This window comes from Bos javanicus, chromosome 4, assembly GCF_032452875.1.
Source record: "Bos javanicus breed banteng chromosome 4, ARS-OSU_banteng_1.0, whole genome shotgun sequence".
In the NCBI taxonomy this organism is placed as follows: Eukaryota; Metazoa; Chordata; class Mammalia; order Artiodactyla; family Bovidae; genus Bos; species Bos javanicus.
In genome coordinates, this window is record NC_083871.1 from 87,651,856 (window position 1) to 87,668,542 (window position 16,687).

The window sequence follows — 16,687 nt, forward strand, 5'->3', positions numbered from 1 at the left end:
TGGAGCCTATTATACAGAGTGAAGTACGCCAGAAGGAAAAACATCAATACAGTATACTAACGCATATATATGGAATTTAGAAAGATGGTAACAATAACCTGGTGTACGAGACAGCAAGAGAGACACTGATGTATAGAACAGTCTTATGGACTCTGTGGGAAAGGGAGAGGGTGAGAAGATTTGGGAGAATGACACTGAAACATGTAAAATATCATGTAAGAAACGAGTTGCCAGTCCAGGTTCGATGCACGATAATGGATGCTTGGGACTAGTGCACTGGGACGACCCAGAGGGATGGTATGGGGAGGGAGGAGGGAGGAGGGTTCAGGATGGGGAACACATGTATACCTGTGGCGGATTCATTTTGATATTTGGCAAAACTAATACAATTATGTAAAGTTTAAAAATAAAATAAAATTAAAAAAAAAAAAAAAAGCTGGGTCATGAAGAGAACAGGATGGTGAAAAGTGAAAGTCGCTCAGTCATGTCTAACTCTTTGCTACATCACGGACTGTAGTTCACCAGCCTCCTCTGTCCATGGGATTCTCCAGGCAAGAATACTGGAGTGGGTTGCCATTTCTTTCTCCAGGGGTTTTTCATGATCTGGGGCTTGAACTTGGGTTTCCTACATTGCAGGCAGATTCTTTACTGTCTGAGCCATGGGTTATCATGAAAACAGGATGACACTTCAATAATGTTAATCTGGCAAAAAGATACATAGGATAGGAAGAGGGAAGCAGGTGAAAGGTTACTATCATGCTACATATGAGAGGTACTGAAGCTTCCAGCTGTGGGGATGGACGTGGAATTAAGACAGGAACAGACAATACAACACAGAGAGAAAGTAATGGTGCCACTCCATTGTCTGGACTGGAGAAGGCAATGGCACCCCACTCCAGCACTCTTGCCTGGAAAATCCCATGGACAGAGGAGCCTGGTAGGCTGCAGTCCATGGAGTCACCAAGAGTCAGACACGACTGAGTGGCTTCCCTTTTACTTTTCACTTTCCTGCATTGGAGAAGGAAATGGCAACCCACACCAGTGTTCTTGGCTGGAGAATCCCAGGGACGGGGGAGCCTGGTGGGCTGCCGTCTATGGGGTCGCACAGAGTCGGACACAACTGAAGCGACTTAGCAGCAGCAGCAGCATTATCTGGACTGAAGGCAGTAAAAAAGGAACAGCTCCTGGTTATGAGTTGGAAAGATGAATATACGTAAGTAGAACCAGGTTTGAGATGAGAAAAAAATAGCATTTTGAACCTATCGATTTTGAGAAGTTTCAGATACAGAAGTCTGCCACAAAAAGAGTAGAAAGAAGAGCTGATCCATGTGAACAGGGTGAAAGAAAGTGATATTCAAAATAAGCATAGTGAAATAAAAAAATCACTGCAATACTTTCAGTGCAACAGTCCTAACAGCATCTGATTTCTCAAACAAACAAACAAGGTAGCAAGTCTATTTATATGTTTCAAACACTGTTCCTCTTGGTACCATACCATGTACATAGTAAGTTCACACACGTCTGATGAGACTTCATAAAAAAGATATAAAGGCCATTCATCTGGAGACATTCACATCAGAATCATGAAAACACTTTGCAAATAGGATACAACATCATTTTTATACATTTAAAAAGAGGCCTTTCTACCAGTCTGTAACAAATATTAATAGCTAGAAACATCACTGTTACCCATTACACAAGGAAAATCTTACTAAGATAATGATCAACTGGCCCTGCTCTATGTAAAGTGATTAGGGAAAATGGAGGTATTTCGTCTTTTTCTGGTCTTAAGCAGACGATTCAGGATATCATGACCCCAATAACCAGCTAAAAGTGTTAAATTCACAGAATACTCTTTGTAAGCATACATCAATCCCTCTTCTTTAGCTTTTTCAAGTTTCATTTTTTAAAAAAGTGCTTTGTAAGAACAAGTTTTCCTGACCACCTACCAGAAGAAATCAAGGTTCTGTGGTCCTTGTATTTCTAAAAATCTGAAAGCAATAGACAACTAAGAGTCAAGTCTGATGCTATGAGCCGGACACATAGAAAGCACTTGGTAAATTGTTTTCTTTTAATAAAATGATTCAATATACTAGATAGCAGGAATTTCTTGACTAATATTCTTCACTGCTAGCTGATTCCCTGAAGTTTTCCTGTTAACACTTCTTTTTTACCTTCCTGGTTCTTCGCTTAATCCTCTCCAATCAGGTTTGCTCCCTAACACTCTAGAAAAGCTTCCCATGTCAACAATGTCTTCCACTTGATAAACTCAGGGGTCACTTTGCTGTCATGTGGCATGGGTAACCACTCTCCCTGAAATGTCTTTCCGTGACTTTCCTGACACCACCCTTTCTGGTTTCCTCCTCCATCACTGGCTCTTTCCCCTTTTTGCAACCTCTAAATCCTAGTGTTGCAGGTTTCTGCCCCGGGCCCCCCTTTTTTTGGAGGTCCAAACTCTACAAATATGATTTCATCATGTCTCATGACTTAAAATCTTACCTTTATCAAAATGATTTCCAAATCTTTATCTCCAGCTCTGATCTCTTGTTGAAATTTCAGGCTTCAACTACCACCTACCATCATTGACAACTAACATTCTGATTTCATCAGGTACACAATGGAATGCTTAATTTTCCCCCCACATATGCCTCCACCCCACAACATTGCTCCATAGGAAGAGGGACTGCCATATACAGATAGCCTGGATCAATATCTGAACAGAATGGGTACTATGTTGAAAGAAACTCGAATCAGCGATGCCCCTATCAGACCAGGGTTAATATAAATGTTCCATCAGATAAACATAGACAACATAAAATGGAAGAGAGCCATTAAAGCATACTATTTTTTCTATAAAATGTAAGGGAGAGGAATAGGTAGATGGTATCCACAGTTCTAGAGAACAGTATGTCTTAAACTACAGACTCAAGTTGTTCCCATTTTCTGCTTGAATTCCTGGGCTTTCATCATATCCCTTTTAAGACAAGGGCTTCTCAGGTTGTGCAGTGGTAAAGAATCTGCTGCCAATGTAGGAAATGTGTGTTTGACTGCTGGGTTGGGAAGATCTCCTGGAGGAGGAAATGGCACCCCCCTCTGGTATTCTTGTCTGGAAGATTCCATTACAGAGGAGCTTGGAGGGCTACAGTCCATGGGGTTGCAAAGAGATGGACACAACTGAGCACGCACAGGTGCCTTAAGGCGAGCAGGTGGTTGAGTGCTCTGACTCAGATCAAAGCTCCAAGTGTGGGAACAGAGGAGGATTCTGAAGCCTAATACAGGGTATGGATCCAAGAGAATATGAAGAGAGATGCCCAAGTGAAATCCAATTGTCTAGGAACTTCATAAACCAACAGAGGAAAACAGGAGCACAATAGGGCAAGAAGCAGAGCCTCAAATCTACTCTAATGATTAACATGTAGGTCATGTTCCATTTTTGTCTCTAGCAATGCTGGCTACGCCCACAGGTCAGGTGAGACAGGGGATGGGCCACATGCAACCCATTCTTTAGAACACAGAGAGCAATCTTTCCAGAATCCCAACTCGCTCCTGTCATTTCCTTTGCTCACAGACCAACAGTGTTCCCTATTATGTGATAATCCCAAGCTCTTCCAACTAGCATACAAGGTCCTTAATATTCATGTCCTTACCTAACTCTGTAGCCTCATCTGTTAGTTCAGCAAGACACAAACCCCACAGATACCAAGCCATTTCATTCTCCTTGTGCCTCTGTACATGTTGTTTTCCTCCGCTCGCTAAATTTCTGTGCAGCTTCCAAAATTCAGGAACTGTCCTCCTCAGAACCTTCACTGAAGCTCCAAAAGAGGACTGAGTTTCCATTCTTCCAAATCCTTTCTTCTTTTGGGCACACAGCTAGACTGTTTCCCAGCCTACTCTACAGTTAGAAGTGACCATGGCATGAAGTCCTCAAATGAACTGTCAGGTCCCCAGGGGTCCTTGGGTCTCAGCCATCACACGGGAAAGCGGTTACAAAACAGACACTAGGCCCCACGTCCACAGGCTGTTTCACTTAGTCTGAAGTGGGGCCCAGGAATCCAGTGGCTTTTAAAGCTCCTCAGGTCATTCTAACGTGGAGGGGAGGAGCACTAAAGAAATCCATGCAGACCATCCAGTACCAAATTAAGATACTGCCATCCATGTGCTCACATACTGCCTCATAAATAACCTCAAAGACACACTGATTAACTATACCACTCATCATTTTTCCTTTACATACCTGTCTCCTGACCACACCAAACACTGTGAGGAAAAGAATAAAATCTTGTCATTTTACCTTGACTGAAAGGATAAAATCTTGTCATTTTTGTATCTTCATTGTCAACCGGTATTTTTAGAAGGAATTCAACAAGCGTTTTTGGGTGTATAAAAGAAATATGTTTATCACATATATTTAATTTTAATTTTGATAGGATATTTCATTAACATATTTTCATGAAAAATTGAGAACAGCATTCATATTATACTTGGAACAATAGATTCATATAATTTTTTATTCATGAATAGATGAAATAGGTCACAAAGCACATTGGCAAATACACTTTTCCCTTCTATTACTATTACAAAAATGCCTTATCTCTGTAGATTTCTGTTGTCTTATCATGTAAAATAATGTGGAAATATTGGAATAAAATCCTAATTTCAACAGGCTAGATCAAGGTAAAGAAGAAAAGCCTAAAAACAATGCACAGAATGTCTGATGGTAGGCTATATTTTTATCTGATGAGATTCGGGAGAAAGCAAAAAGAAATTAAAACATTTTAGGAGAAATCTTACTTAGAAATATTTTTATGTAGCTCCCCTACACATGAGTGAAAGTGACAGTCACTCAATCATGTCCCGACTCTTTGTAACCCCTTGGACTATAGCCCACCAGGCTCCTCTGTCCATGGGGATTCTGCAGGCAAGAATTCTGGAGTGGGTTGCCATTCCCTTCTCCAGGGGATCTTCCCAACCCAGGGATTGAACCTGGGTCTCCTTCATTGCAGGCAGATTCTTTACCATCTGAGCCACTGTATACACAGAGGCCAAAGATTAGAAAAAAATAATAATAATACAAAGTCAAATGAAGCAACACTGATAAAAGCTATAAATTGATTTAAGAATATAATACAGTAGTATTCACAATTTTTAAGCCTTAATTTTTAGAGAAGAAATTGATTCAATATTATTAACCAAACTCTAATTCATTTAACAGAAATCAGATTCATCAACTTATATCATGATACCTTCACTTTTAAAAGTGAATATGTATATAAACTTTATAGCTATTCCAATTATTAAATTCAGGATTTCAAAAGTCAGGTATTATAAGATCCAATCAGTCTCAAGGTCTTCAGTTGCTTCTTGCTGTTTCCTAAAACATGACAATTGCCATTTAATGACATTCACTTGAATATTTCCCTCAAGCATTTTGAGATTTAAAATTACACTCACAAGGAAAGATATACCTTGCTAACAGTCATTTCCTCAACTTTATTTTCCTATCTAGCAAATGACTGTTATCAAATGTAATTGTCTCTATAGAATGTGCTTTTCTATATTTGCCAAAGTAGACAAATTATGTTAAAATGTATTATCAGCCACATGCTACTATTTGAGAAAAAAGATGACAGTGGTGAAAGGCAGCTATCAATTTCCTCTGAGAATGCACATCTCTATTTTCCCTTTACAACCTTGATAGTGGGTCTTCAGAACAGAATGCCTCATGGTTTCTGCACTTTCAAACGAAGACTCTCATAATGAGAGATGCAAGAGGCATTGCAACTGCCTCTGTTATTTTATTTTTTAATTTCTAGACCTGAAGCACTTAATCTCCAAAGCTGAGAATTCTTAGTGAAAGGAAATCATAAGATTGAACACAATACTTTTTAACTATTCATAAATATTCCTGTTTATTCCTTACAAACATCCAAACAATTCAGGAGTATTACTTTACACAGTTCTTAAGAGTCTGCAGGATATAAGGAACTTGGAGGAGGAGTGGGGGGCTGTATTTAAAGAGGAAGATTTAAGTTAACTTTGCTTTGACTCTTGGGTAAACATGGGTGAGACTTTCTGCAGTGAATGGAATGAGATTATGAAAGATTAATGAAGATTGCCTTTGGCAGAAAAGATCAGGATTTAGATGGCTGTAAAATTCAGTTAATTAATCCTCTTAAAATACAGAGATAGAAGAGGGAGAATGACAGCCTGTATATGGGACTGTGTATTCCACTGCTCAGACTCTGCTTATTTTCATTTAGGAGTGTGTCTCTGCAATCTACAACAGCCTTACCCACAGGTGCTAATATCACCTTAAACCACAGCCCCAACCCCTCCTTATACTAGCAGCTCCCCGCGGCGCCAGGGTCTGCTTATATCTCCATACCTGCACATGTTCCTCCCTCCCCCAGAATGCACAGCATCTTCTTGTCCTCCTGACCCTCTTTCATGACACACCTGAAGATTACACAGTCCTCCCCAACGTGGCATCTTCAACCTCAAGAAGGTGTATCAGGGACTGACCACATCACTGAGGCACGTACAGCAGTGCTTTGCTTTTCTTTTAAATGAAAGCTAGCAAATAACTAAATCTCACGTCTATGTTCACATCTGTATTCCCTACAGGATTACACAGAATGGGTCAACTAATTGATTTGAACAAACCGCACCTTCCTTTGTCATATTTTTAAATAATCTTTAAAAAGCATTTCATTTCCATTCAAAGAAAGGCAGCTGATTCATTACTAGTACCACTTAGGCAACAGTATTTTAATTCAAAAATAGGTGATTAAAAGGATAAAAATTATACCCAAGACTATAAAACACACAGCTTTAATATCAACTAGCTTCATTTTCCCAAGTATAACTGTATTTACTTGAAGTCCACTGCATTTCCTTAGAGTTACCCTGAAATTAAACCTTCTACTGACAGACTGGGCTTCTTTCACCCTTGTTACGTTAATACCCTGATTCAAGTAAATGACGGCTAATGGTGTCAGATTGTGGTATTGTTATGTTGCTCATTGCTGAATGTACACTTTGCGCTCTTTTCGATCTTTTTTCCTTAGCATTTTGTGCTCCAATGCACACACAATATTCTCAAACCAAAGAAACCAAAATCGGACAGTTTTAATAGCACAATCACTCATCTATGTCATATGTGGGCTGTTCTTATGCTTTATTTCTGATATAGTGTAAATAATTTTTCTTTTGATTATCTCTGGTTTCATAACTTAATTATGATATGAGAGTTTCTTTTATGCCTTCATTCTGAATTTATTAAGTTCTTGGCTTTGACTGGAAGTCATAGAAAACCTATGCTTTTTCAGAAGATAGCTTCCTATCTTTCCATTCTAGATGCAATTCCCAGGGCTCTGGGACAAGGGTTACAAAACCATGTGGGGTTCTTACTGGCTGTGTCTCTCATTCATATCCCTTCCTTCCCAAGTCCCCAGGGGCTGTCTGGCTGTAGACTTCCTGCATGTCCTAGCAGAATAGCTTCCTATTCTGAGCTTCTGACCCTGAAGCAACAACACATCTTTGAGATCTCCTAGGAGGGCACTCCTAGGAGCATTAGTGACTCAATGGACATGAACTTGAACAAACTCCGGGATATGGTGAAGGTCAGGGAAGCCTGGCATGCTGCAGTCCATAGGGTCACCAAGAATTGGACACGACTGAGAGACTGAACAACAACAAGGATGCTGTTGGCAAAAACAAGGGGTCAGACAAGGGTAAATAAATACAGAAGCAAGAGTGTTATACTTAGCAAGAGCCTCAGAGCCTTTCTTGAGACCCAGGGAAAATGGAGAAAATCCCACCAACGTATACCTGGAGCCAGGTGCCAGCCACTCAGCTAGCTTTAGACCCTCTCTGCTCCTCCAAGCCCTGCTCTCTGGATTTCTCTCCTCACATCATTCCTTTCCTATATTGGGCAGGCTATTTTCTGTGGTTTCTATAATCTTTTCTTTTTTAAACTCTGTTGAAAGACAACAAAGGAACAGATAGATTGGTTCTTGACAGGGGGAAAAAAAAAGAATCTCATCTGTTTTTCTCAACAATCCATTTGCCTCATTTCTGAAAAGTGATTGTTATTCCAAAGGAAAGCTCTTTGCTTACGTATGAGTATTTTTGTAATTTAAGTTAATCAAAAAATCTTTAAGCTTTTCTTTCAAATCTTAGAAGTGAAGAGAACTCCAATTTCAGCTCAGACATGTAAAGAGCTTGGAAGATGTCATCCTTCTTGTCCTTACAATAAGAGTTGGCGAAGCTGAAAATCAATGCCTTTTCTTCACTTATGGGAAAACTGAGGTTTCGGGGCAAACCACTAACCCAATATCTGGAAACACAGGCAAAACAGAGAGATACTACATTTAGAGCAGAAGTCAATGGATTCCAGAAATATAGAATCATTTATCTGACAAGTAATTTTGGGCACATAACTAGAAGCTGAGGGCCAAGAGTGAGAAACTCCTGGGGTTGTAACCATAAGGGAGCTTCCATGCTTTCCTGGGCTTTCTTCCAGTAACCTCATCAAATTCTCACGGTAAGGATCCAAGAAGGTTTCACATGTGGACCTGGCAGGGAGAGGGGAAGAAAAGCCATTGTTATACCTCCCTGATTCTTCTCCCTAACAAAGGGGGAAAGACTTGGCTAGAGGAAAACATGGAAAAACAAATCCCAGCTAGAGGAGGAGGAGGCTGCCCTCTCTAGTCCTCTGCAGTCTTTCTGTCACGTCTATAGGAAATAATAACAAAAAACCCAGTGTGAACAGGGTCAAGATTTCAAGGAAATACATAGGGATGGTTCAGCTAGGGAAGGAGATAAAGGGATGTAGAAAGAGGAAAAACAATATTCATGGACAAAGGATAGAAACATCTGTGAAGTTTACTGCGCTAAGATACTGTTGTTGTTGTTCAGTCCCTAAGTTGGGTCTAGTTCTTTGTGACCCCATGGACTGCAGCCCACCTGGCTCCTCTATCCTCCTCTATTCCCCAGACTTTCCTGAAATTCATGTCCATTGAGTCAGTGATGCCATTCAACTACCTCATCCTCTGTTGCCCCCTTCCTCTTTTTGTCTTCAATCTTTCCCAGAATTGGGGTCTTTTCTTGTGACATAGATCCTCTGAAAGACTGAGACTTTATCAAATTGTAGAACAAACACACTCCCTTCTCCCCAACACCTTACCACACTACCAGTGGCTCCAGAATAACATCTGGCCATGCCTAAAAGAGCTGCAAGATGCACTCTGAAGAGGAATACTTAGGGAAGACCAAGTCAAGACAAGAGAAAAAGGCAAGGACACTAGAAGAATTTAAAGCTTCCTATACCTGTGGCTACAACAAATATTAAACCCAACCAACCTCCCATTCAGACTAACATAAGTGCTGACACTAAAGGCAAATATATCACAGCATGTATTACCTGATACTACATGTCTGGCTTTCAACAAAATGTTACAAAGCATGTCAAAAGGCAAAAAAGAACAAAAAACAGTCTGTGGAGATAAATCATGCCTCCAAACGAGATTAAGATGTGACACAGATGTAGTTAAGAAACAAGGAATTTAAGTACTGTAATGCAAAAAAGCAAAATGGCTGTCTGAGGAGGCCTTACAAATAGCTGTGAAAAGAAGAGAAGCTAAAAGCAAAGGAGAAAAGGAAAGATATACCCATTTGAATGCAGAGTTCCAAAGAATAGCAAGAAGAGATAAGAAAGCCTTCCTCAGTGATCAATGTAAAAAGACAGAGGGAAAAAATAGAATGGGAAAGACTAGAGATCTCTTCAAGATAATTAGAGATACCAAGGGAACATTTCATGCAAAGATGGGCTCAATAAAGGACAGAAATGGCAGGGACCTAACACAAGCACAAGATATTAAGAAGAGGTGGCAAGAATATACAGAAGAATTGAACAAAAAACGATCTTCACGACCCAGATAATCACAATGGTGTGATCATTCACCTAGAGCCAGACATCCTGGAATGTGAAGTCAAGTGGGCCTTAGAAAGAATCACTACAAACAAAGCTAGTGGAGGTGATGGAATTCCAGTTGAGCTATTACAAATCCTAAAAGATGATGCTGTGAAAGTGCTGCACTCAATATGCCAGCAAATTTGGAAAACTCAGCAGTGGCCACAGGACTGGAAAAGGTCAGCTTTCATTCCAATCCCAGAGAAAGGCAATGCCAAAGAATGCTCAAACTACTGCACAATTGCACTCATCTCACATGCTAGTATAGTAATGGTCAAAATTCTGCAAGCCAGGCTTCAGCAGTACATGAACCATGAACTTCCAGATGTTCAAGCTGGCTTTACAAAAGGCAGAGGAACCAGAGATCAAATTGCCAACATCTGCTGGATCATCGAAAAAGCAAGACAGTTCCAGAAAAAAACATCTATTTCTGCTTTATTGACTATGCTAAAGCCTTTGGCTGTGTGGATCACAATAAACTGTGGAAAATTCTGAAGGAGATGGGAATACCAGACCACCTGATCTGCCTCTTGAGAAACCTATATGCACGTCAGGAAGCAACAGTTAGAATTGGACATGAAACAACAGACTGGTTCCAAATAGGAAAAGGAGTACGTCAAGGCTGTATATTATCACCTTGCTTATTTAACTTATACGCAGAGTACATCATGAGAAACGCTGGGCTGGAGGCAGCACAAGCTGGAATCAAGACTGCTGGGAGAAATATCAATAACCTCAGATATGCAGATGACACCATCCTTATGGCAGAAAGTGAAGAGGAACTAAAGAGCCTCTTGATGAAAGTGAAAAAGGAGAGTGAAAAAAACTAAGACCATGGTATCTGGTCCCATCACTTCATGGCAAATAGATGGAGAAAACAGTGGAAACAGTGGCTTACTTTATTTTTCTGGGATCCAAATCACTGCAGATGGTGATTGCAGCCATGAAATTAAAAGACGCTTACTCCTTGGAAGGAAAGCTATGGCCAAACTAGACAGCATATTAAAAACAGAGACATTACTTGGCCAACTAAGGTCTGTCTAGTCAAGGCTATGGTTTTTCCAGTGTTCATGTATGGATGTGAGAGTTGGACTATAAAGAAAGCTGAGCACCGAAGAATTGATGCTTTTGAACTGTGGTGTTGGAGAAGACTCTTGAGAGTCCCTTGGACTCCAAAGAGATCCAACCAGTCCATCCTAAAGGAGCTTAGTGCTGAATGTTCATTGGTAGGACTGATGTTGAAGCTGAAACTCCAATACTTTGGCCACCTGATGCAAAGAGCTAACTCATGTGCAAAGACCCTGATGCTGGGAAAGATTGAGGGCAGGAGGAGAAGGGGACAACAGAGGATGAGACGATTGGATGGCATCACCAACTCAATGGACATGGGTTTGGGTGGCCTCTGGGAGTTGGTGATGGACAGGGAGGCCTGGCGTACTGTGGTTCATGGGGTCGCAGAGAGTCGGACAAGACTGAGCGACTGAACTGAACTAATAATATATTGAAGACTCTAATGGAAAAAGTTGAAACCATGCAGCTGAGTAATATAAGTAGGGAGATGGAAACTCTAAGAAAAGAGTCAAGAGGAAATGCTAGAAATCAAAATCACTAACAAAACAATGCCTTTCTGCGGATTCTTTCTTTAGAATCAGAATTCTTCTGAAGAAACAATCAGCGAACCTGAAGGTCAGCTGCAACCTTCCTCTCTGAAATGTGAAGAGAAAAAGAAATAAAAAGCAAACCAAAAACAACACACAAACACACACACAAAAAAACAGAACATTCCAGAACTATAAGGAGTAACATAGCTAGATATAAAAAAAGATAACTAAAATACTAGCAGGAGAAGGTAACGATAGGATATAAGGAACATCTGAAGTTAATAATGGATGAGAAGTTTCCAAATTTAATGACAGACACCAACCCTCAAATTCAGAAAGCTGAAACAAACTCCAAGCAAGAAAAATATTAAAAACTCATACCTAGGCAGGCATATCATATTCAAGCTACAAAAAACTAAGATAGGGAGAAAATATTAAAGGAAGCCAGAGGACAAAAACAAACAGAAACACAAAAACAAAACATCTTAGACAGAATCAAGTATAAGAGCTTCATCAAATTTTTCAGAAACCACACAAGCAAGACAATGCAGTAAAATCTTGAGTGTTAAAAGAAAAAAATAAAAAGCTGATAAGTCTATATCTAGGGAAATTATCCTTTAAACATAAAGGAGGAAGAGACTATCAGAAAAACAAAAACTGGGTGAATTCATTATCAGCAGTCATGCCTTTCAATGAATGTTAAGTTTTTCTGATAAGGAAAATGATGCAGGTCAGAAACTTATACATGAATAAAGAAAAGTGTCAGAGAAGGAATAAATGAAGGTGAAATTATATATGTGTGTATCTTTTATTTTTATTATTCTTAGTTGATCTAAAAGTTAACTGTTAAAAGCAACAGTAGTAACCATATGATGGGTGAATAGAACATACTATAGGTGAAATAAATGACAGAAATTTCACAAGGAATGGGAGTGAGGAATTGAGAATTCTGTACTATGGGAGAGCTCTACTACACTTGAAGCCCTATAGTGTTATTTGAAGATGAGCTTGCTGCTGCTGCTAAGTCACTTCAGTCGTATCCGACTCTGTGCGACCCCATAGATGGCAGCCCACCAGGCTCCACCATCCCTGGGATTCTCCAAGCACGAATACTGGAGTGGGTTGCCATTTCCTTCTCCAATGCAGGAAAGTGAAAAGTGAAAGTGAAGTCGCTCAGTCGTGTCCGACTCTTAGCGACCCCATGGACTGCAGCCTACCAGGCTCCTCCGTCCAAGGGATTTTCCATAGATTATGTTAAAATGCATATTGTAAAACCAAGGGCAATCACTAAAGACACTTTAAAAAGATAGGCAGTACATCAAAATAGGCTATAAAATGGAACAACACAAAAATCCAGTTAAAATTAGAGAAGGCAACAAAAAGGAGAGGAGACAAAGAACAAACACAAAAAAGTGCCAGCGCTTACAAAGACTGGAATTCAATCCAGTTCCATCACTTTAAATACAATGGTCGAAACACACCCATTAAAAGACAGGTTGTCAGACTGGATTAAAAACAAAAACAAGAAGTAATGTGTTGTTTATAAGAAAGCCACTTTAAACAAAGGATCAGATAGGCTAAAAGTAAACAGATGGAGGAAGATACACCATGCTAACCTTAACCAAAAGAAAGTTAAAGTGTATTCAGCCATGAAAAGGAATGAAAGAGTGCCATGTGCAGAGACATGGATGGACCTAGAGACTGTCAAACAGAGTGAAGTGATGTCAGAAAAAAAAAGACTTGTATAATATTGTTTATATGTGGAATCTAGAAAAATGGTACACATGAAGTTTCTTGTAAAATAGAAGGAAGATTCACAGATGTAGAAAACAAACTTATGGATACCAAAGAGTGAAGTTGGCGGGGGTGGGATGAACTGGGAGATAGGAATGACACATATACACTGCTATGCATAAAATATACAACCAATGAGAGCCTACTGCATAGCACAGGGAACTCTAGTCAATGCTCTGTGGTGACTTAAATGGGAAGGAAATTTTAAAAGAGGGCATATGTATGCATATAACTGTTTGACTTTGCTGTACAGCAGAAACTAACTCAATACTGTAAAGCAACTATACTCCAATAAAGATTTTTAAAAGAGAAAGCTGAAGAAGCCATATGAGTGTGAGACAAAGCAGACTTTGGAAAAAAGAAAAAAGATTATCAAGGACAAAACTGGAGTTTATATGAAGAGGTTAATTCCACAAAAAGACATAAAATGCTAAATGTGTACGAACTTAAAAAGCATCAAGATACAGGAGGTTAAGTACCAATAGAACTGAAGGTAAAAAATACATGCATTATTATAGATGGAGATTTAAACTAGAAGTATGTTCCAGGCCACAGAGGACAGAAACCAGGGGGTCAAAAGTCAAAACCCTTACTGTAGAAGTCATCTGCAAAAGTAAGCAAAAGATTAAATTTAACACACCTTGAATTAATTTAAAGTCACAAGTCCACAGGAATTTATGTGAGGACCCTGTAAAATTCAGGATAAATTCTAAAGCATTTGTAATAATGGATTTTAGAGGTCTATCTACTCTATTAAGACTTCAGTACATAGAGAACAAATATTTTATTTGGTTTAGGTTGGTTTCCCCAACACCTAGCAAAGTTTTTGACTTGCATAGATGGTAAACATCTACTGAATGTCTAAAGCTGACTCTTACTAATAAATTATGCTCATCAATATTTAACTATACAAGTGAGTTACTGTTTCATTAAAAATACAAAGTCCCAGTTGTGCTTCTTTTACAATGGAAGATTTTAGCTTTACAGGCATCCTCCAATATTATCAAAACCACCACCTGGTTTAATAACAAGTGAAAACAATTACAGTGAATGCATGAATTGTTCACAGGGTTAAGGTTCCACATTGCTTGTCTATTAATTAACTCTGCTAATTTATTCGCTGGAAATGATTCACAAATTAGTAATGCAAAGTAAATGACACATAGAATACAGAAATTGAGAAGCAGATTTGCAAAAAGATTTAAAATAAATGTAAACATATGTACATTATAGAAGTATCACTCTTAACGAACACACAAATTTTAAAATGCCAGAATTTTGTCAACTTAAATTGTTTATTAGGGTACAGTTCAATCATTTACACCACTAAATAAGCAGACAAAATACAACTATGGAAGGCATACATTCAGACAAATCATAGGCTCTAAAGATGAAAGACATGGAACAAACTGAACATTTTATTCAATTTTTGATATGCATGATTAAAATAACAACTGAGGAGCAAATATATTATTTATTCTGTCACTACTAAATTATGAAATTTAGCAACCTTCTTCAATTCATTCTCTCTGGCTGGGTTAGGGAAGGAAAATTTTGAAATTTCAGTCACTGCCATACAACTCCGAAGATGAGTATCATATCTTTATGAAAAATTATTTTGCAGTGAGGAATACCTATTTATGATAAATTGCCCAGCTTCTTCAGATAACAAATGATTTTCACTTTACTATTCAGGGCATGCCCCATATATACCCAATAGGTACAAATCTGATGGTCTAAGATAGGGCACATGAGAACAACTACTTGTTGAATAAAATGCACAGATATTCTTCTTCTCCTATCAAATAATTCTTTAAAGCTTCTTCCAAATGTCATTATCTGACTTATTAAAATTCAGTTTCACTCAAATTTTCAAACAAAGTGATGAGAGAACGTAAAGTACCTCTTTATAGGCTTGCAAACACTTGGTATTCATTTTCTGAGTCAGACAGCAGAATAGGAAATAGCATAATCACTTACCTGACATGCATTATAAAGAAGTTGGTGTTCTAGTTTTTTAATCCCCAAAATCTGTTGAAACATTTCATAGAGTTGTTCCTTGCTCAGAATAAGTTCAGACACAGCACTCAGGGCCATTCTGTTTGGCGGTTTACACAAGTCCTCTTCACCCCTGTAAATGGCATCATACTTGGCTATCCAGGAACTCAGCACTGTCTCTTTGCTCAAGCCGTCGATTTCTGGCAAACTCCGCACACGTTTTTCTATGTTTTTCTTAAACACCTCTCTGAAGTCATTGGCAGAACATCCTCCACTCTGAACCATTCTGGCCACTCGATCACTCTTCAGAAAAACCTGAAAACCAAACAAAAAATAAATAAAAAATAAAAACCCACTTCCAATTAGGTGGGGCCACTAATACCAACTGCTTTTAGCAATCCAAGAGTTATGACACCAAACATTCTTCAGTGGTTCAAATGTTTTGTAAAACATGCCAACTCGTGACAAAATAGAGGCTCCAAATCATCTCTCTTAACATGCTGAAATATTTAGGAGAAAAAACAATGAGTTTTGAGGACCTCCTAAGATGATCCGTCCTTGACTTACAGACTCCCCACATGAAGGTCATGTGGGGGGATCTCTGCAACTGATACCCTTAAGAGTTGATTGAGAAGGTAATTGGTGAGATGACCCAGCTTCTCTATCTGTACTTGGGAGTTCTGAGTAGTTCTTCAGTAAGTAGAAGGTTTGAGAAACTGAAAGCTATCAGTGTTGTAAGTCTAGTATCTAAGTCAATACCCTCTGGGTACAATCATTAATCACCACTCCTGTACAGATGGGGGTGGGGTACACCTGTTCCCATGCATGACTTCACCAGCTCCCCAATTTCTCATACACTTCTCACAGCTGTGAAGAATCCACGATGAAAAAGCAAAATCTAAGAAACTTCTAGCTGTCCACGAATGCCAGGTAAGAAATAAAATACAATGACAACTAGGGAGAGAGACACTTTTGAAGTGGGTAGGAAGAGATGGGTGACAAGTAGTAAGGTCATCCTGTGTGGGAGACATCAGACTTAGCCTCATCTCTCTCCTTTCTTCTAAGTCAAAGACCCAATTATCAACAAACATCAGTCAGGATTCATGAAACATTGATTCTGTTATTAATATTCCTATGAATCCTCTATAGGTCACAAGAGACTGATTTCATTCCTGTTTTCTTCCTATAATAACAAAATATTCTTCCAAAGAGCCTGCTGGACTATTTAACATAGCCCCCATGAGTTCCATCCATTGCTGAGACTTCTGGAACACAAGTTAATATCAATCATTTTCCTAAGAACTGACTCAGGATACCAAGG

General features: G+C 39.1%; 1 protein-coding gene across 11 annotated transcripts in view; it reads right to left on the bottom strand.

Annotated features, from left to right (window-relative positions):
* The window catches only part of CADPS2 (calcium dependent secretion activator 2), a 591,026-nt gene that overhangs the window by 360,317 nt on the left and 214,022 nt on the right, over positions 1-16,687 (bottom strand). For all 11 annotated transcript variants that reach the window (XM_061414557.1, XM_061414550.1, XM_061414559.1 and 8 more), the window contains exon 3: positions 15,349-15,681. In XM_061414557.1, coding sequence (XP_061270541.1) covers positions 15,349-15,681 — 333 coding nt within the window. The remainder of the gene's footprint in view (positions 1-15,348; positions 15,682-16,687) is intronic.